Raw genomic sequence first — 22,083 nt, 5'->3', positions numbered from 1 at the left:
AATTGCGATACTCAGGTGAGCGCGTGACCCCCGGGTCTCTTGTTCAATTATTCATCATTTTCCGGTGAAAACGCTAATGCCACGCCAATGTCGCTTTATTTCCATCCAACAATGAAAGATAATGCAAAAACAATGTACCGGTGCACTACACTGTACATTATAATAAATGATATTGTAAATGAACAGAGTGATTTTTGTTTAAAACTGATGTATTTGTTGAGATGGTAGTATAGAAAACAGTATAGATAATCCCTTTTATTAGGAACTTTAGATATGATAACGATATACATTGTTTTGTTTGTTTTTCTTTTTAGCAGTGAATTGTACATTTTCATCTTCTTCCTGGAAACCTCATGGATTTTTGTCAAACTTGGCAAGTAGCATCCCTAAGGGGTCAGGATCTCAATTTATCAAAATGAGCACCATGCCCCACCCAGAGGGCCCCAGGGGCCCCCAATCCCCCCAAATTAAGGAATCTTTAAAAATTTGGGCCCTTATTGTACATTTTCATCTTCTACTTGAGAACGCCTGGTCAAATTTTGGTAGAGCTGTGAATAATTTAGATTAGTGACTGCATGAAAGGTGAACTTGCGATACTCAGGTGAGTGCTAGACCCGAGGGTCTCTTGTTTTTGGTTGTTTTTAGATAAAGGGATATACACTGTATCATAAGCTTTGGATATTCCCTTCACCATCTTGAATAAAGACTTAGCGCACTGCGTGACAGCTGTGGACATCATAACCCTTTGGATATTCCCTTCACTGCCTTGAATAAAGACTAAGCGCACCATATTTACAACAGAACACCTGTAGACATACAGAAGACAGTGCTCTTCTTTGTATAGCGGTTAGTTTCTATTCAGAAGTATAGGGATATGAAAACGAGACCAAATTGGTTAAAAATTTCTTTATTATGACTAAGCTACTCATTTGGAAATGCTATCATAGCTTGATAAGCATATCTATGCCCGACAAACAAAATGACACCGAAACGGTTTAGCCACCTCAGGTGGTACCAATAACCCATTTTTCGGGTCTTTAATTGGCCCATGGACTATTCAGTCAAAAACGCTTTCAGCTGGGGAACGGTCATTCTCTCAAAGTTTCGAGAAGGACCCTCCATGATGATATCCAGGTGGGTTAATATTTTCCAGTATTATTTTCAGCATTGTAGTGGGATATGCAGATATGACTGATGTGCAAGTCGATCGCTATGATCAAGCTGTCTGTCTAGCTTGTATGCAAGGCTTACAGAGGGCTACATATGGGGGCTATAGCTATCACAGGCCTGCATGGCTCGGGTACTGGCACCTATCCGTGGCCGGTGCGGCGCAAGGTACGTATATGTACATGTATGCGCATGCTAGCGCTGTGAAAAATATGCCCCACACAAGAAGTGCTTTAGTCCCGGAAGTGCACTAAATCTTGATGAAAAAGCCACATCCGGGTACTTTTTTGCCTATTGGCGATAGCGAGAATTGTGACCCCATCAGATCAAAAGCAGCCACAATTTGGATTCTTCAAATTTTCTGTTGACGAGATATTAAGTTAGTCCAGTCTCTAAGCTTTGATTTGATGTATAATCCATAATAGATGCACTCTACATCCAAAGATATTTCAAATCAAATGTGGCGAACGGGAAATTTGTGCCCACAAAATACGAAGAAAATCACCATCAAAGTGTGCTCTCGGTTTCTTTTTTGTTCCAAGATTGTCCACCATATGGGATTGAAAATATCACAAACATAAACTCCTTAGCAACGATAAGATTTGTTGAACCATTACTTTTGAAAATTCACACAATGCATCATAAAATTTCAGAAGGATTGAAGCAAGATTTTTGTCTTAATTAACGTTACAAAAAAAGGGGCTTCTCAAGTGGCTTACAGCACTTGTTATTTTGCTTGCGAGTACATGACTCGGTCTCCAGTGCACTGCTACAACAGAGGCTGTGTTCATTTGAAAAGCACATAAGCCACACCATTCAGAACTCCAAGCAAAGCGAGTGGGGCGCACCTGTCAATCAATAGTGTGAGGACCACAACCGATTACGGGATCATGTCTGGTCAGCCGACAGGGTACATGCTGTCTATTGTTCACTTCAACTACACTGAAGTCAAGCCTTGTTGTAGAAACAATAACTCTTCGAGTTTAAGATCGATCATGCCTCGTAACTTGCACTTGGGCAATGAAAGCCTTCAGTGAAATACGTCCTCACCAGCCAATCAGCTTTGAGGAGTTGCTAGGGGGCGGAGCTTATGAAATGGTCCTCCATGATAAAGCCCTTGCCCAAACTGTCCAGTAAAAATTGACAATCCGAAAAAAAAAAGAGTGCCTACAAATAATCAAATATTTCAAACTTTTCTGGTAAGTGTGACACCTTGAAATTTGAGCTAATGGTAGATAAAACCCTGTAGTTTCCAATTAACCAAAAATCTTTGTTTTTTTTTTATCGGTACCTCAACTAAAATCTGATTTTTATCTGTTGTGGTGCCAGCGATTTGTGGCTGCTTTTTATGTGACAGGTCTGAGTTGTCAAGCAAGTTAGAGACTTGAAGCCAGCAGTGGAGCTAGTCCACAGTGGAGCTAGTTCACAGTGGAGCTAGTCCACAGTGGGGCTAGTCCACAGTGGGGCTAGTCCACTGTGGGGCTAGTCCACTGTGGGGCTAATCCTCAGTCAAGCGGGCCTTTTTGAGACCTGTCATATTTCTAAACTTTTTAATGAGCCTTTGCTTTACTGAGTTTTGTTAACATCAACATAACTAGTAGCATAGAATACAACCAATCAGTATTGCTGTATCAAAAGATATATAGCCTAAATTTTGCACTGAAGTCAATATGGGTATACCTAGTAATCCTAGGGTTTAACTTTCAGGCGAGGCAATACGGTGCAATTAATTTGCCAAAAGCCCCTCGAAGCCTCATTTGCATAAAGTAAACAGCTTGTGTACGCAAAACCGCAGGGAAACCTCAAGAGGTTTAATGGGTATGTTGGCATGGGGAAATTAAAAACTGCCCAGTGTGAATTCAGCCTTGGTGGGTGCTTAAGGATGCCTAAGTGAGAGGATGTTTCCAAGGTTACCATAGAAGCTCCATGTCACAAGCTTGATTTATAATTCATTCTTTTCAGGTTTCATCTGATCTTTTTAAAGGCAAAAATCAAGATGTTAGTGCTGATATTCCAGGCATGGCGATACAGTGCAACTAACTCGCCAAAAGCATATGACCTCGAAGCCTCATTTGCATAAAGTAAACAGCTTGTGTACGCAAAACTGCTGGGGAAGTGTTGCAGGACAATTGCAATATCTCACCTCAGAAGCCAACAAATGATTAAATCTATACAGCAAATTGAAGGAGAAAGTATTCTCTAACTCGCAATGTTAGTTATTTTGGTTTTATTGGGGATAAACCTGTGAAAATATCGTTGAAACTTAGCTTCCAAAACAGAAAATTTAGTTTCTAAACAAGTGTTATTTTCTCACATTTTCCTTCATTGCCCAAAAATGAAACTTTGGTATAAGGTAGTATGTCCATACTGAGTTCCAAATATCTTTTCTGTATCATTTGTCGCATGGTTATGTCGGGGAAAAAAAATTGAGATCACTGTCAGTTGTGACCCACGTAAAATCCATAGCGTAAGTACACGTACGCAGTCCGATGTATCGTTTTTTTTTTTTGTGCTGCATGAAACAATTGAAGCACATTGCAGGGTTCGTCTCTCGCCCACTCACCACCGTATGGACCAAAACCGAACCCTGTCGCCATGCGCCAAACCTGACACCGCTGATAGGCTAAGCGTGCACTGACCAGTAGTTATGCGCAGGAGGATGATCTAGTTGTGCATGTCCAGTATTTTCTCTAGAATTTGGTTGTCTTTTTGCTGTGATTTTAACCTAACTACACTGTACTAATTGTGCAATACAAAACTTTGCAGGTAGTGAGTCTGGGGTATACAGACTAGCGATATGTTGATTATTTGCATATACATACATGCACAGACTTGTGTCAGGAAATAATCGTAACCCTTTCCCATGGTTGTCTCAAACAGAAAACTACATATATCTCAAAAGATACATCAGCATTTTCACCCAAAAAATCATAGGAAGGATGACATATCCATATTAGATATATGTGTAAAGTTTCAAGGGATTTAGTGGTAAAATAAGGGAGATATGAGGAAGTGAACTTTTGAGATTTTTTTTTTGTCCTTCGTACCGCACAGTGTTTCCATGACCATTACAAATTCTAAAGCTTTGACCTCTTATCACAGAGTTAATTGCACCGTATCACCGGGCTTGTTACTGCAAAAGTGGAAATTTTCGCACTTTTCGCGCAACTAGACTCCAGCATGACAAATAAAAGCAAGGGAATTTTTTTGATTGCGGGATGTTCCGGTAGTTCATGTCTTGATTCCACGCAATTAAAAACGCACGAAACTTATCTTACCCGCCCAAATGTGAAAAGTTACTCAGTTGAAAATATCCACTTGAAGAAGTGGTGCACACATAATGCTTTCTGCTTTCTCTTCAATCATGAATAGTTGTATTAGCATCTTGGCAAATCTAAAAGGCCCTTGTGTTCATCTTTGCTAGCTCTGCTTGCAGTTGTTGGTGCTAACAGTGGCATGAAGGCCTCTGAAAAACTTATGTAAAAGAAGACTCAGAATATTTTTGATGAATCACACTCTGTTCTACCTTGTTCTCTTTATTGTAATGAAAATCAATGATTACTTGAGTTTGCTGAAACATACATTGAGTCACGTAATCAAAACAAAGGCAAAAACGAGGATAACATTATTTTTAAAGGATTTTAGTACATTGATATATTTGAACTTCAGAATGAAGGTTTCAACTTTTATAGTCACTACCATGGTGTGAAGTGATGACCTCTAACATTTATATATCAAGTTTTTATATTTAGGTATTCCTCAATGTAGATTCTAATACTAAGAAGTATTATTGGTTGAAATTTTGTCAGCTCAAGCTGGTTTGGAAAAACAAAGAAAGAGAGGGATGGAGAGAATAAAAAAAAATGGATTATGTAAAGTATGTAAGATTTATTGGACATATTTTGTGTTTTTTTTTCTAATGAAGAAATCCACTGCAAAAATGATCAAAATTGGATAAGAAATAAGGAAATTCTGAATTTTTCAAAATTTTCAGAAACACTTCTTGACCAGTCTTTGTGAATATATTTATATCAGCAAGTTGATAATGTCATACTCTCACAATATCTTATTCATTTCATACATAGAAATGACAAAAATTTCATATTTCAGCTGTATGAATATAAAACTTGCCTTATAACTACCCAATATATAAACGAATAAATGCTAACTCTGATATATTTTGGTATGGGAATATGCTTTTACCTGTTTTAGGTAGAAATAACAATTTTTCAAGATTTCATAACATAGTTGAAATGTTTTGAGGTGTATGACATCAACTTATTCAGAATCTGAATATTCATAAGGGGCTGGTCAAGAAATGTTTTCCAAAAATATGTGAAATTTCACAATGTCATATCTTCTTCATTTCTTAATCCAATTTTAATCATTTTTGGAATGCTGTGTAGGGATTTTTGTCTCTCTCTTTTTTAGGGATTTTTTTTTCTGGGTGGATTTCCTCTTTAAACTGACATCTTTTATAGAATGTGTATTGATTAAGAGTGATTTTGGAGAACACTCATTTCAAGATGAGTATATGATAACCATACCCCACAGCTATAGCAATATTTTTTATTATCCATCAATATCTAATACAAAGTTCATTTACAGACCCTGTTTTATGACATCCCTGTGCTGTTTGTTTGGTTCCCAGACCATACATACCTTCTGCACCATATTTGTCACCATGAAGTCCGGGGCTGGTGCCCATTGAGGGGCGGTGAAATCAACAAGTTTGGAGGACAGTAAAGTGCAGGAGGATCAGACACTTCTCTACTCCAGCGAGTATCAGTGCATGTACCAGCCATGTATGTGCCCAATGATTGGAGTGGGGCTGCTAGTGGGCAACAAGAAGGTGAGAGCTTTACTCCAGTGTTTATGAATATTGTATTATCAGGTGATTTAAATGGCAGTTGCTCTTGAATGGATGCACCATGCAGGGGCTAAGTATCTTGAAGGATGATACAGTAATTGCTTACGCTGAATATCTCAGGAACCGTTTGATCTTGATATCATAAGAGAAGCAGATTTTTGTTGTTGTTGTTGTCAGTGATATAACTTTGTGCATCTGGCGGTTGTGAATCGGGTGTCAGTACGAGGTCAACCCTTTAGGTCAACCCTTGCTGAAGATAACAAAATGCAGCTCATAGAACATGCATTTTTATATGTATTTAATATGGCTGATGTAATGAGGCATTTTTAGAACAATTTGTTGTCATAAGGGAGCTTGTTCTAAGGTTCACCCTTGTGTACTGCCTATCACTATTTCTACTCAATTGTGTAAAGACCCCCTCTCATATCAGAAGAGCAGGTTGTCACATTTCAGCTCTTGTTTTACTTTGAATTTTAGTTACACTTTAAGACATGATGTAATGAAAATATTCTGCTACATTGAACCTATAAATTGAACATGTCAGTATTAAATGTTGCATATTTTTTAGCTTTGTTTGCTCATACTTTTGTATGTATCAGAAAATGCTTATCTCACAGTCATTCTTCCACTGGCTTACTTTGTCTCCGATATGGATGATTTTATGGCCACAACCTTCCCTGCCAAATTTGATGGATGACAGATCTATATCAACTTAAAAGAAGCCAAAACAAAAGAACAAAACAAGTTGTTTTATGAAATCTGTCTAGGATACTGTACGAGCTGAAATTTTCGTGTACAGATATTTTCGCGAATTGCTACTTGGAGGACATTTTCATGTCGTTGTTAATTTCGCGGTTGCGAGGGTCTAACTGAACTTACTTATTCACGCGTTATTATTTTCGCGTGTTGTTATTTTTGCGCTTCAAAGGCGATTCGCGAATTTCACGAAAATAAAACCACCGCGAAAATTTCAGCTCGTACAGTATGTCCGTAACATCTCCTCTTATATACCCTGCCTACTGTACAAATAGAGTTGCCTGTGTCAGATCTAGAGGCGGTTGGCTCTGTGATATCATTGATCTTTTCCCTTGGCAACACTTTTCACACCTCTCGGGGCAGGCGTCAACTACTGCGGCACCTGCACCAGTGGTAAACCGTCTTGGGATACCTTCTCCATCTATCTCCTCATTTCATGACTCTTCCTGTAGTTATCTGAAAATCCCTTCATTAAAAGAGAGAATTCTCTCTGGGATCCAAGGGACATTTAATAGGCGCGGCACTGCATGATGGTCTGCTTCCTAATCACAGAGGGCAGTTCTGTATTCTTTGGACAGCCACCATCTGCACGCTTACACACATGCTTACACACAGCACACACACACATACACACACACACACACACACACACACACAATGTAGGCATCATGAAAGCAAAGCAGGTTATTATGGAGTGTAAATATAAACAATGTATTTTCAATAAACTGAATTTTAGTATTCAAACTGTTATAAGAAGTACCAGGTAGACCTCCCTTTGAAAACTTTTAAAGCTCCCATCAAATTTCATCTGTGGTTAACTTTATGGTTGAAGACTGAATTCAATTTTCAGTATATTATAATTTGATATGTTTTTTGATATCTATAAAACTATGAAGAGAATATTTATGTTTTTCTACTGAGAAGTGATATTTTACAGACAAAATATAAGATGGAAGCAGGCTGGGTCTCAAGCATACCTGAGAAAGCTCTGTGATAGATATTCTACCATACATGACGCCATGTTTGATGATGAATGTTCTTGAATTGTCTTCATTCAGTTGTCAACATTTGTTTACATGTGAAGTGATTTTATGCTTCCTTGATTCCATGTCCATGTCTTGTGTCTTAGTGCATGTACTATGTGGATGTTCTGATACTATTCTGTATTAAAGCAACCTTTATTTTCTGTGGTAAACAGTATGCCCTTTTCCATACCTTTGCCTATGGATCGCAGTGAATTGTTGATTATATGCAAGGAAATACATGAAATAATTAGCTTGGACTCTATCTTCAGAGTGTGTAACAGGCATCCATGCCACTGTGCAAATATACACTCGCTTTAACTCTAGCCAGACATATTGGGCAAATAAAAACATGCTCTCATTTATACAGACACATAAAACAGTGCAAGGTCAAAAGTCACTTGAGAAGACTACTTTGCATTCACATTACATGATGGGGATGTTATGTGTGCCAGGATGATGTCATGATTTTGTCCAGCAGCAGAGACTCAGTCAGGGTCTGCAGGTAATATAAGGGCGAGGCTTACCATCCAATAGGAAATGGTCCACAATATTACAGACTGGCATTAAGCTGAGTCAGATTTGGTTTGGTTTTTTGAAGATAGAGTTACTTTTACAGATTGTTATTACACCCATGCCTGTGCGTTCCTGCAAGCTTGTAAAGTATTGATAAATGTTATAGGAATGTTTATGGATGGGGGTTATTTTGGTATTTTTGGTCCCCTCATATCTACTGTATTTTCGCTGACTCTGAACAGTAGTAATTAACTGAAGCCTTATAAGCCATTGATATTGAAACCCTTTGAAAGAGAACAGTCTTTAACTGCCTGGAGGTTAATACTCATTGCAAAGTTAAGGTTAATTTAATACTCATTGCAAAGTTAAGGTTGTGATCATGGCATTGTCAGTTCCAGCTTGCCCTTTCTGTGCCAGTTCCGAGACAGTGCATACTAAAGATGTATGTTAATTTGTGTGCTTACATTGTATCTCAGTTATAATGGAGAGATCGAGCAAAAGTATTGCATAGGAGACTGTGTGTTTCTAGTTGTATTGTGGGATGAGGAGCACACAAGATGAGTTGAATGGCTAGTACTACCAGGATGGAATGCAAACTGAATAAAATTGGCACCGTTATGCATCAGAGAACTGTGTATCAGTTTACTCAGCCAAAGCATTCTTAGCACACATGTAACATCTACATTGAAAGCTACAGCTGAGTTGTTTTTATGATTTTTGATTGTTGGATCTCAGAAAATCTTGTCAAAGTCAAGGTTCTGGAAAAATCAAAGTAAAAAAGAGAGATCTAATTCTTCTCTTCATTGGTTGGTGCTGAAGAATGGCAACTGTAAGAAAGCAAAGTGGTCCCATCCTGTAGGATTTTGTGAAAAGAAATTCACTTCTGCATTGCAGGAAAATGATGCACCTGGTTATACAATGAAAACTGACAACACTATCAAAAAATGTTTGTACTTTGAAAAATAAACAAATAAGTATGGAGGTAAAAGCAAAAGAAAACTAAGGGCAGAAATACAAAGACCAGTTTACTAACAAATTTAATTCATATCTGTTTGATAATAGTTCTCCTTGATGACCTGAAAGCTTGCCCAATGTTTGCCTGAGAAAATAACAACTAATGTTTGCAAACTGGATTCCAAGTATTAACCTGTTGAGGACGAGTCCCAAGTATACTCGGGCAGGTATCTATGGGAAATACATGTTGTAGCAAAGTCAAACTGTCCTCAATGGGTTTGAAAGTGTTTTTGAGGTGCAGGTTGATAGTACAACGATGTAGCTCATTACTATGGAAGAAACACCCGTAGATTTGAATATATGTTAGTAAACTGGTCTATTGAATGATTGGAAATCCTGTATGCCGCCCCGAAATATCACTTTCATTGTTGCACATACACTCAATGCTGTCACGAAGCTTCGCATGGCATTTGGTGCGGTGAGGCTAATCAAGGAGATCTACTGTACTAGGCAAGCTAACTGAGCACAGATGAGCAGGTAAATAACTATCATGATCCATACACACACACCGTGCGCAGCAATCACATGTGCACAACCAAGATGTCACGCAACCTTTACCAGTCATAATAGACATAAGAGCAATGACCAGTGGCGATTTTACTTTTAAAAGATGTGGCCATGATACCATCTAATATTAAGGCTTGAAAAGTTGTGACCTTGATTGCACTTTAATGTTAGTGGAAAAAATACATTAAGTATAAAATGAATCTCTGTAAGAGGCATGTGAATCAGAAGAATGTGAAAGTGTGTATTTCACATTATAATTGTTTTCACAAAATTTATATAGAAACCCATCTTTTGTAAGAATATGATTTTACAGATTGCTGTGAAACTACACTGGAGCAGTGATGCTAATACAATTTGTACCGACATCAGTGTCAATCATTCAGTTCTGTTAGAAATTGCTGGTAAAAGCTTCAGCCTCATACAATGTACATATATGGATTTCATAATGTCATTGTGAGAGTACAAGTCCAAATTGTGAAACCTACACAATGGACGGATGTAAATCATCTATACAGCCCAAAAATTATTAGTCAAGGCGCAGGGACCCAGAAAAAATGACTTCGTTCAACCCACCCCGCAGAAAAGGTTTGACTGCATGGGGTGGTCAGTTGGACCCTCTGGAACACCCTTAGGTAGTATGTGATTCCAAATTGTGGTATCAATAAAATTTTACAGGCCACTTTAGTTGCGACAAGACCTTATTCTTCGAGAAAGAGTCTGCGCGCGCTAAGAATACTACACGCACCACTAGCGCTGCTACAGGCGCCAGTGCCAGTGGTGCGTGTAGTAGTCTTAGCGCACACAGACTTTTTCTACGACAAACGGGTTTTTGCCTGTAAACTAACTTTTCATGCCAAGCTGGGGTCGGTGTAGTGTAGTTTCTAGACGTTTTTATTTCGTCTTTATTTCTCCGAGTTGAAGCAAGCCGAGTGAGAGCGCATACCCAGTGATTGCGACGTCTGAACCGTCTTTTGTCACAAGCACTGGATATGCGCCCTCACTCGGCTTAGCGCAATACAGCGGGCTTCTGCACAATACACAAGCTGCAACTCAGAGAAATAAAGACGAAATAAAAACGGCTAGAAATTAAGACTAAGGTCGGTGACGCTTGTCGCTATTGGGGCACTGAAAATGACAAAATTATCACAGTTTTTGCATTTGTTTCATGAAGAATTCATCAAAACGCCATAAAACTATGTGCATGTTGCTAGAGATGTCAGCAATACAATGGGATACATTGTAAGGTATAATATTGTGCATGGTTACCATGGTAACCGGATGCCTACAGGTGATTGGTAACCCCCCAAAAATATCTGGAATTTAGACAGATTTGTTTCTTTTGCCTTTCGTGCACATCGCCCATTGTAGATCGGATCTTAAAGTACCTACCTCATCACTGTAAAATTAGCGTGGATAAAAGGGAAAGGATGCCCAGATTTTTCCCTCATTTTCTCTTTAGCATTGATTCATTACTGCACGTTTTGATACAAATTTACATATCATGATTTTTCATTTTATTCTACTATTTTTTTTTTTACAATAGCTAACGAACACAAAAGTACGCTTAATTATTTGGTGGATAATACAGCGCACGTGTATATTCCTTCTTTAGAAAAGATTATATCTGCATTCTTGAATAAATTTCCTTTAAGAACATGAACAATCAATTGCTTTCCTCTGCTCTTTTCCAGGATTGTTTTGAATAACCATCGCTCTGTAAATACTCAAAAGAGCTAACATTAGAATATAATTTAAATCAAAGTTTGCAGCAGTAGGAGCCATTTTGGGGTTACCAATCACCTGTAGGCATCCGATTACCATGGTAACCATGCACAATATTATAACTTACAATGAATCCCACTGTATTGCTGACATCTCTAGCAACATGTACATATATAGTTTTATGCAGTTTTGATGGATTATTCATGAAATAAATGCAAAAACCGTGATAAGTTTGTCATTTTCAGTGCCCCAATTGCGACAAGCGACACCGACCCTAGTCTAATTTCTAGCCGTTTTTATTTCGTCTTTATTTCTCTGAGTTGCAGCTTGCGTATTGTGCAGAAGCCCGCTGTATTGCGCTAAGCCGAGTGAGAGCACATACCCAGTGATTGCGATTCGGGCATCGCAATCACTGGGTATACGCTCTCACTCGGCTAGCTTCAACTCGGAGAAATAAAGACGAAATAAAAACGTCTAGAAACTACACTACACCGACCCCAGCTTGGTGTGAAAAGTTAGTTTGCAGGCAAAACCCTTGTTTGTCGAAGAAAAAGTCTGCCTGCGCTAAGACTACTACACGCAGCACTGGTACTGGTGCCTGTAGGAGGGCTAGTGGTGTGTGTAGTAGTCTTGGCGTGTGCAGACTCTTATACGTTTGTTCCAACAAATAATGATGAAAAGTGGCCAGTAAAATTCTACTGACACCACAATTTGGAACCACATACTACCTGGGGATGTTCATGGAGGTCCCATCTACCACCCTGTCTGGTCAAACCTTTTCTGCGGGGTGGGTTGAACGAACTCCTTAAAGGACAAGTCCACCTTCATATACATGTGGATTGTGTGAATGCAACAACATTAGTAGAACACATCAGTGAAAGTTTGGGGGAAATCGGACAATCCGTTCAAAAGTTATGAATTTTTAAAGTATCTGGGCAGTCACTGCTGGATGAGAAGACTACTACTGTGTATGATGTCATATGCGTACAACGATATAAAGAAAATAAAAAGAGAATTTCACAAAACTTGACTTTTTGAATAAAGTGCACATTTCCTCGACTTGTTACTGACTTATGTTAGGGGTAATATTATTCCCCCTGACTTCTGAAAGAGAGAAGTCGAGTGTTCTTTTATTATGTGAGAAAAGTGATAATATCTTGAATTTTCTTTATACTTTCTTTATATAGTTGTACTCATATGACATCACAAGCTATGGTAGTCTTCTCATCTAGCCGTGACTGAGCAGAAACTTCAAAAATTCAAAACTTTTGAACGGATTGTCAGATTTTCCTCAAACTCTCATTGATGTCTTCTACTAATATTGCTGCATTCCCTCAACCCACATGTCTATGAAGGTGAACTTGTCCTTTAATTAAGCCCCCTACAGGAATTAGCGCCTTGACTATATGTAGGCTAGTTTGATGCCACATTGACTATGGCATAAAAGACTTGGTCTTGTGTAAGGATATTCACTGTTCACTGGTGTGTGTGTGTGTGTGTGTGTGTGTGTGTGTGTGTGTGTTGTTTGATTGGGGGGGGGGGGTAGCAAACTCCATCTAAGCACTGAATCTTGCACTGTGCATGACTGCTAAGAACAGAAAATTCTATTATAATCTTCTGAACTGAAATTTGAATAATGTCTCAATTTTATCTGAAAATAGAGCTGTGTGGTTAGTGGCATCATAGACAGTATGCATGTCCCCCCCAAAAAAAATTACAATCCACTGATAACACCCAATATGACTAAACTGTCTAAATGCTACTTCAGAGTCTTAAAACATAACATCTTAGCTCTATTTTGCAGAAAACCCCATTCAATTTGGTTAAGCGGTCACAGAGAAATGTGGATTGTTGTAAAGCATGTCATGAGTCTGATTCTTCTTCTTGGCACTTGGATGCTCTTGGAAATGCAAATTAATGTGTGAACACAATAGACAGAACTTGGAGGGAAGAGACTTCTGACATGCTCTACAAAATTCCTCATTTCTCTTTGACCACTGAAGCAAATCGAATGGGGTTTTCTGTAAGATGTAGGCAATGAGTTATAGTTTCATACCCTAAAATTGCATTTGGATTGATTCTCTATTTTTAAAGGGATAGTACAGTATTGGTGGAGATGAGAATTGGGCTTGTAACTTTTTGTGAGATACCAAGAAAACACTTATGGTATAGTACAGAGCATACCATTTTAAGAGGAATTCAAAGTTTATTTGATGAAAATCGGGTTTGGAATGACTGAAACATCCAAAAACAAAGTAAAACAAAACGATTGTAATAAAGTGTGGGTACCACACTTTATTAGAATCACTCTTTTTTGGATATCTCAACCATTTCAAAACCAATTTTCATCAAATAAATGTTGAATTCCTCATAGAATTACATGCTCTTTCATATTTCATAAGAGGTTTCTCATTATCTCACCAAAAAATGTTAGAAACCTGAAATTAGGTCTCAACCAAAACTATACGATCCCTTTAAAGGTACCGTTGCGGAGGGCATCGTTGTAATTTTTTGGGGGGACATACGGTACAGCGGATTTCAAATTATGGAAGAGTATTCAAATAAGTTTTGTTCCATAACATTCAATAGCAGTTTGAAATTTTACAGTTTATAGTAATGGTATTACTGCAGCAGTGGTGAAGTTACATGATCATTATAATAATGATGATGAAGATAATGGTAATTATTCCTACTTGGATGATAAGGATAATATTGAATTTTTAGTTCACCTGAGCCGAAGGCTCAAGTGAGCTATTGCGATCACTCTTCGTCCGGCGTCCGTCGTGCGTCGTCCGTCGTCCGTCTTGCGTCGTCTGTCGTGCGTCGTGCGTCATCCGTCGTCCGTCGTGTGTAAACTTTTTACATTTTCATCTTCTTCTTGAGAACCCCTAGACCGATTTTCACCAAACTTGGCAGGTACATCCCTATGGGGATAGGATCTAAATTTGTTTAAGTGGGCACCATGCCCCACGTGGGGGGCCCCAGATGGGCCCAAACCCTCCAAAATTAAGGAATCTTAAAAAATCTTCTCTAGAATTAGAAGTGATAGAGGTAAGTTAATACTATGAGTTAGTACATTGATGACTGTAGTTTCAAGTTTGTTCATGGCTGAATCAGGGGTGCCCCCCCCCCCCCCTTGGGACCCAGTGGAGGGGTCCTAATGGGGCCCAAATTGTACATTTTCATCTTTTTCTTGAAAATGCCATTATGAATTTTTACCAAACTTGGCAGGTAGCATCCCTAGGGGTAAAGAATCTCATTTCCATCAAATGGGCACCATGCCCCACCTGGGGGACCCCAGGGGGCCTTAATTTGGACCTAAATCGTAAATTTTAATCTTTTTCTTAAAAACCCCATCATGAATTTTCACCAAACTTGGCAGGTAGCATCCCTAGGGGGATAGAATCTCAATTCCATCAAATGGGCACCATGCCCCACCTGGGGGGCCCCCAGGGGTCCCACCCCCCCCCCCCCTTTGTAAGGAATCTTTACAGATTTTCTCTAGAACCAGAAGTGACTGAGCTAAGGTAATACAATGAGGAGTCAGTATAATGATGACTGTTGTTTCAAGTTTGTGAATCAGGGGTGCCCCCCCCCCTTTGGACCCCAGGAAGTAGGGTGGGAGGGGGGGGGGGTGGGTCCAAATTTGGGCCTAAATTTGCATCTTCTTGCTGAAAACAACATAATGGATTTTCACCAAACTTGGCAAGTAGCATTCCTAGGGGGTTAAGATCTCAAAGTGTTTGATTGGGCACCATGCTTTCCTTGGGGGCCCCAGGGGGTCCAAACCTCCTAAATTAATGAATATGAAATAATATTTTTCTCTAGTTCTAATCAAAAGTGATAGGGCTTTAAGTCTTTTTTCCCAAGCTGCATAATCCAACGTTCTATAAATTACAGTGTACGTGGCAGGTATATTTACCAGTGTGATGGAATATGTAAATATGGATACCATGCCCCCATTCTTAAAGGGTGTGTACAGTTCTGGTCGAGGTGAAGATTTAGCTTTTAACGTTTTGCGAGATATTCAGAAACCACTCTATGAGATGTCAGAGAGCATGCAGTTCTAAGGGGTATCAAAAATTCGATGAAAATCTTTTTTTGAAATGGCTGAGATATCCAAAAACAAAGTGAAACAAAGAGATCCTAATAAAGTTATGGCATGTCGCCTTTTATTATTAGCACCTTTTTTTGATATCTCAGCCATTTGAAAACCAATTTTCATCAAATAAACGTTGAATCCTTCTTGAAATTACATGCTCTTTCGTATTTCATAAGGGGCTTTTCATTATCTCACTTAGGAATGTTGAAAACATGAATCCCTACCTCAACCAGTACTGTACAGTCCCTTTAAAGCTACCCCCACCATAAGTTTCCAATGTTCTCAGGTAAGAGTCTGCAAGAATGCATGGAAAGTGAACTTGCGATACTCAGGTGAGCGCGTGACCCCCGGGTCTCTTGTATTTTTGGGTTGCCGTACATCCGCAATCAGTTTTGTGGATGGACTTACACAGGTAACTTGAGAACCAATTGAGGTATCCAAATGAAACTTGGTACTTATAGAGTGGTTGAGGCACATGCTCAAGGTCAAAGACCATTTGTCAAGGTCAGAGGCTAAAATTTCACTACTTCCCCCTTGTATGATCTCTGCAATGCCTGAATGTACACTATTTTCATGAAATTTGTTGTATACATGTATTACTTGATAAAGATTCTCTAGGGAAAGTTTGGGTCATGGGGTCAAAGGTCATAGGTCAAGTGAAAATACTAAAATTGATATTTTTCCATATCTCGGAAATGATTCAAGGTGTCTTCATGAAACTTATTACGTATCTAATATAGTAATAGCAAGAGGTGACGCAGGGGATGGGGGGGGGGGGGGACTCTGCCTTATGCATTCACTGTTTCATTCTGGGCAATTTGGTATGGTTATCTCCTCCAAAGCTGTCGGCTCCATTCCCCCAAGACCGGTGCCGTCTACAGCGGGAGGGTCTCTTCCATTAGTTCGACCGGATTTCATCTGCGCTCCACTTCCATGTCGACCTCGAGGGTGGCAAAGAAAAATTAATTAGATAGATGCATAATGCATGGTGTGCGTGACGAAAGAGCCGAGCGTTTTTAGCTCACCTGAGCCGAAGGCTCAAGTGAGCTATTGCGATCGCTCTTCGTCCGGCGTCCCTCGTCTGTCGTCCGTCGTCTGTTTCCGTCGTGTGTCGTGCGTAAACTTTTTACATTTTCATCTTCTTCTTGAGAACCCCATGACCACTTTTCACCAAACTTAGCAAGTAGCATCCCTAGCAGGGGTCGCACTTAACTTTTTTTTTAACTAGCCAGACGGACTACTTAGAATCAATTTTGACACTGAAGCAATATTTTGGCTAGCCAGACGGACTAGTTACTTCAGGATTTTATGATTTTTAGCTAGTCCGACGTGATTTTGGGTGGCCAATGGCCAGCGGACCACTGCCAATTTCGAACCCTGCCTAGGGCGATACGATCTCAATTTGTTCAAATGGGCACCATGCCCCACCCAGGGGGCCCCCAAAGGGGCCTAACCCCCCCCAAAAAAAAAATTAAGGAATCTTAAAAAATCTTCTTCTCTAGAAACAGAAGGGATAGAGCTAAGTTAATACTACGAGTTGGTACATTGATGACTGTAGTTTCAAGTTTGTTCATGGCGTAATCTGGGGTGCCCCCCTTGGGACCAAGGGGAGGGGTCCTAATCGGGCCCAAATTGTACATTTTCATCTTTTTCTTTAAAATGCCAAGATGATGAATTTTCACCAAACTTGGCAGGTAGCATCCCTAGGGGGATAGAATCTCATGCCCATCATATGGGCACCATGGCCCACCTTGGGGCCCCAGGGGGCTGCTCCTCTTGGGGTACCCGAGGGGGCGTAATCCCCCCCCCCCCCCACACACATTAAGGAATATTTACAGTTCTTCTGTAGAACCAGAAATGATAAAGCAAAATCACTTTGAGTTTGTTCAGTGTACATTGATGACTGTAGTTCTAAGTGGATCCAAATTCAGACCTAAATTTTCATCTTTTTGCTGAAAACAAACATAATGGATTTTCACCATACTTGGCAAGTAGCATTCCTTGGGGGATAGGCTCTCAAAGTGTTTGAATGGGCACCATGCTTTCCTTGGGGGCCCCAGGGGGTCCAAACCTCCTAAATTAAGGAATATTCAATAATATTCTTCTCTAGAATCAAAAGTGATCTATAGGGCTTTAAGTCTTTTTTTCCCGTACTGCATAGTCCAACATTCTATAAAGTACAGTGTACTTGGCATGTATTTTTACCAGTGTGGTGGTATGCAAATCAGGGGTCGCCCTTAACTTTTTTTTTAACTAGCCAGGCGGACTACTTAGAATCAATTTTGACACTGAAGCAATATTCTGGCTAGCCAGACGGACTAGTTACTTCAGAATTTTATGATTTTTAGCTAGTCCGACATGATTTTGGGTGGCCAATGGCCAGCGGACCATCGCCAATTTCGAACCCTGCAAATGGACACCATGCCCCCAACTCTCAAAGCTAACCCCCACCACAAGTTTCCAATGTTCTCAGGTAAGAGTCTGCTAGAATGCATGGAAGGTGAACTTGCGATACAGTGCGAGACCCCCTGGTCTCTTGTTATATTCACCGAACTCTTCGGCTATCGTCTGCAGACTTTGATTGTGCATATAATAATGATTTGATAATAATAATTGTTCTGGATATAAACTCCAAATTTTATTGTCCAAGAATGGAAATTCATTTTGCCCAATTGATCGTGGGCCCGGCAGCCACTGAGCAGCGCCAGATCGACGTTGCTTTAACCTTTTCAACTGTTGAACGGCAAACAAGGCAGCAGCAACTCCCATCTTTTAACGTCTTTTGATATGACACGGCCGGGGTTTGAACCCACGATCGACCTCCCGATGGTGAGGGCAGCCGCTCTACTCACTGAGCCAACACATCGGTACATATATTCAGCGATTGCGCTAGACTCCTGCTTTCTCCCACTATTCACTTGCAGAGACAGTGGGATACTATTGAAATGATAATAGGGTGCAGCGAAAGCTCTATCATCTTTACACAGGACATTGGACGCACTCTTTGCGTACTGGACTCTTTCAGCTATCGTGCGCAGTACGTCGTTGTGCATATCAGTGATTGCACTGGACTCTCTCTCTCGAGATCGCCCAGCTGATTGCTTGCAGCAGAGACAGTGTAGGCACGATGGTGTACGGGTGTCGCAGAGTGGCCTGTATACGTACAATACAATGTAGGTCTTATTATTATTGTGCTTGTGCGTGGCGTGTCGCTGACCATGGGTAATATACACGGGAGCTTGCATATTCGCCATGGGCAAGCCCAAATGAAAGCTACAAATGCTGTATTTCATTGTATTTTTGCACAACTACAGGATCCTGTGCAGTCATTGAATTTATTCTCAAATCGGGTATCATTGCTACTCAGAGTGTTTAGGATGGCTAAAAATCCACTTTACTGGGACACGTCCGCGTCAATCGTTACCTTTCCATCAAACGTTTACCCAAGTCCGTTCGTTTACTGCTGTGTATGCAGAATGAGCAGCCTTGGGCAGCCGGTCAGAATTTTGCTTTGTGGATCTAAGTGTTGGTATTAGATCGATATCAAACTTCAAGAAATCCACATTACTCCTCACTAAAAATTTAGGATGTTGTAATGTTAACTCAAAGTGATGGGCATGTCCTAGAATCGTTGTGTTGGCCATTACACTTTACAGTTACTGTCTATGTATATGTTTCATGGGAATCGCTCTAGAATTGACTCGATGACTCGCTTGCATGGACTATAATTGGCTCCTACGACTTGGGGATTTACAATGTTAGCTATTCCCGTCAGCTGTGTAAATGGTTTGTGACGGTGAATGAAAGTGTCTCGAAACTGTACAACTAATTTCAAGAAAATCAAACTCTCTGGAAATTAGCCTATATCTCGATCCCTTCCCCACTATCTCTCTCTCTCTCTTTCTTTCTCTCTATTTGTAGAATTGAGCAGTGGAATAGTGAGTGTACTTTTAATGGGAAAAGCACAACAACAGCAGCAACAGAAACACTAGAATTCCATGAAGTAGGCCTATTCAGCACAAGATCACGTATGTGATTGCAGTGAAGTAGTTTTGGACAGTTTGCACAGGATTGTGTACAGAAAACACTTTTATCAAGAGTAGAGTAACTTTAACATGATGAAAAAAGGAAGATATTTACAATCCTTAATGAATTGACTTTTCCCCCTCCCTTGATTCATCCCTATATTACTGTGTCCAAAACCCTAATGGCTCTATCGTACTTTCTCTCCTCCCCAAATAATAATAGCAATAATAGTAATAGTAATAATAATAATGATAATAATAACGATGATGATGATGATGATGATGATGATGATAATAATAATAATAATGATAATAATAATAATAATAATAATAATAATAATAATAATAATAATAATAAACAGTATGAGGCAAAGGAACGGGGTGGGGGATTGTATGATCCATAAAAAAGAGTGGGTGAAAGAGGCACAAATGGGTGGATTTTTTTTTATGTTTAAAAAAGAAATATAAATGATGAGATGTAAATTGAACAAACAAACAAAAGCTATTTGAACCTTTTATCAAGCATAGAGTAACTTGTAAATGAATGAAAAAAAAAATATTATATTCACAATCCTTGATGAATCAACTTTTTTTCCTTCCCTTGATTCATCCCTATATTAATGCGTCCAAAAACCTAATGGCTATGATCTCCCTCCCCCAAATAATGATAAAAGTAGTAATGAATTATGATAATAGTAATAATGATAATAACTAGATTCAAGAATTTGTCAAGCCTGACAAATTAGGTGATCCAATATATTTGGAAATAAATGATTTCTGAGATTCTCATTGAAGAAAAGGGAATCAAACCTTTCATGCCTACAGATTTAAAATGGAAAGGGCATATTGTGTTAACAAAGAGAGAAAAAGAAAATTTTTAATCTTTGAACCTCATTTTGACATACAGTGTACAAGGTGGCATCTGAGGAAAAAGCCATTATCTTATGAAATGATCCTCTTGACAAGGTCCTTATCTGTGCAAAATATGGGGGCAATAATGCTATGCAATGTATTTAAGAAGATACAGGACAAAATTTGTTTGATCCTTCATCCTATTTTAGACAGCCAAGATGGCGTCTGATTAGAAAGTTGTTATTTCATGAAACGATCCATATGCCATGGGCTAAATGTATGCAAAGTATGGGAGTGATAGGGCATGTAATTACCAAGGTACAGGACAAAGTAGTCTTGACCCTTGACCCTATATACCTTGCACAGCCTAGATGTCATGTGAGTCAAAAGTAGTTGTCTTATGAAATGATCCAGGTAACATGGTCCATATATGTACAAAACAGTCAGACCGCAGCACCCGATAATTCGCTCGTATTTATTCAACTCGTATGCAAGTCCGCTCTAGGCTTGCATACGTAGTAAGCTGCGGAAGGGGATTTTGTCGTTGGGCTTTCGGCAACAAAAATACACCTTATATTCACAAATTTGGTATCAAATTCAAGGAAAATATGTAAGCTATTGTCACATGTTACTCAAATTATTGTAAATGAAAAATATCATAGCTTAATTTGAGCTTGAAAAATTATGAAAAAGCAATTTGTGTAGTACACGTTCAAGACGTCAAAAGAATACCAAATTCACTTTGCGTCTCAATGAAAATGCAGTATTTGGTAGTCCATCTCTTAATTTTTGTATCTATGTAAATATCTTGACAATTTGTTGCTTAATCCGGTCAGGAACCAGTAAAATATACATCGATGTCAGTGCTGGTCAGCTTGAAACTGTGCAATCTCAAGAGTAAGCTCTCTCATTGGACAGCGCTTGCATTCAGCGCCTGCATTACGTCATAACGCTGCTATACGGTTTGATGCCACGTGCGTGCATAGCGCATGGTTGCATACAGGCACGCGTGTAGTTCAAGCGCTGAATGCAAGCATTGTCCAATGAGAGAGCTCTTTCGCGCCACTGTACACTTTGTGTGGAGCATACTTCCGGCTTAGGAGTGAATTTTACAGACATTTCAAAACGGAAAAACTAGAATAAAACAATAGGTTTTAGACGTGATTATGACGTCCTATGAAAAAATGGGGGGCACACTTACGATAGCCCAAAGTCTCAGCTACATCATATTGAAATCTGGGAAAAATTCACTGAAGGGTAAGTGAGCTAGTGCTCGATAAAGACATTCATGTCAATTTTCATTTCCTGAAAAAATGCACTCCCATAGAGATAACACGCAAACTTGTCAAATTTGACATGGTTACTTTCAATTGATTTTTTTCGAGGTGATGATGTCATCTAATTAAAGGTGCATAGTCCCGGTAGTGTAGAGGGCGCTGTTGATGATACTGCCGATCACCGCTAGCATTGATACGAAGATTACCGAAGTTGAGCTGTCATCAAGAGTAAAGTGCGTAGGTGTTGCTAAGT

At 39.4% G+C, this 22,083-nt stretch overlaps 1 protein-coding gene across 3 annotated transcripts in view; it reads left to right on the top strand.

Annotated features, from left to right (window-relative positions):
* The window catches only part of LOC139733356 (synaptotagmin-7-like), a 294,612-nt gene that overhangs the window by 41,282 nt on the left and 231,247 nt on the right, over positions 1-22,083 (top strand). For all 3 annotated transcript variants that reach the window (XM_071644195.1, XM_071644193.1, XM_071644192.1), the window contains exon 2: positions 5,819-6,019. In XM_071644195.1, coding sequence (XP_071500296.1) covers positions 5,971-6,019 — 49 coding nt within the window. In that variant the 5' untranslated portion in view covers positions 5,819-5,970. The remainder of the gene's footprint in view (positions 1-5,818; positions 6,020-22,083) is intronic.

Source organism: Diadema antillarum, unplaced genomic scaffold, assembly GCF_040938485.1.
Source record: "Diadema antillarum isolate AM-2024a unplaced genomic scaffold, OU_Dant_1.0 seq00000472_RagTag, whole genome shotgun sequence".
Taxonomy (NCBI): Eukaryota; Metazoa; Echinodermata; class Echinoidea; order Diadematoida; family Diadematidae; genus Diadema; species Diadema antillarum.
This window is presented reverse-complemented; position numbering and strand designations above follow the sequence as displayed.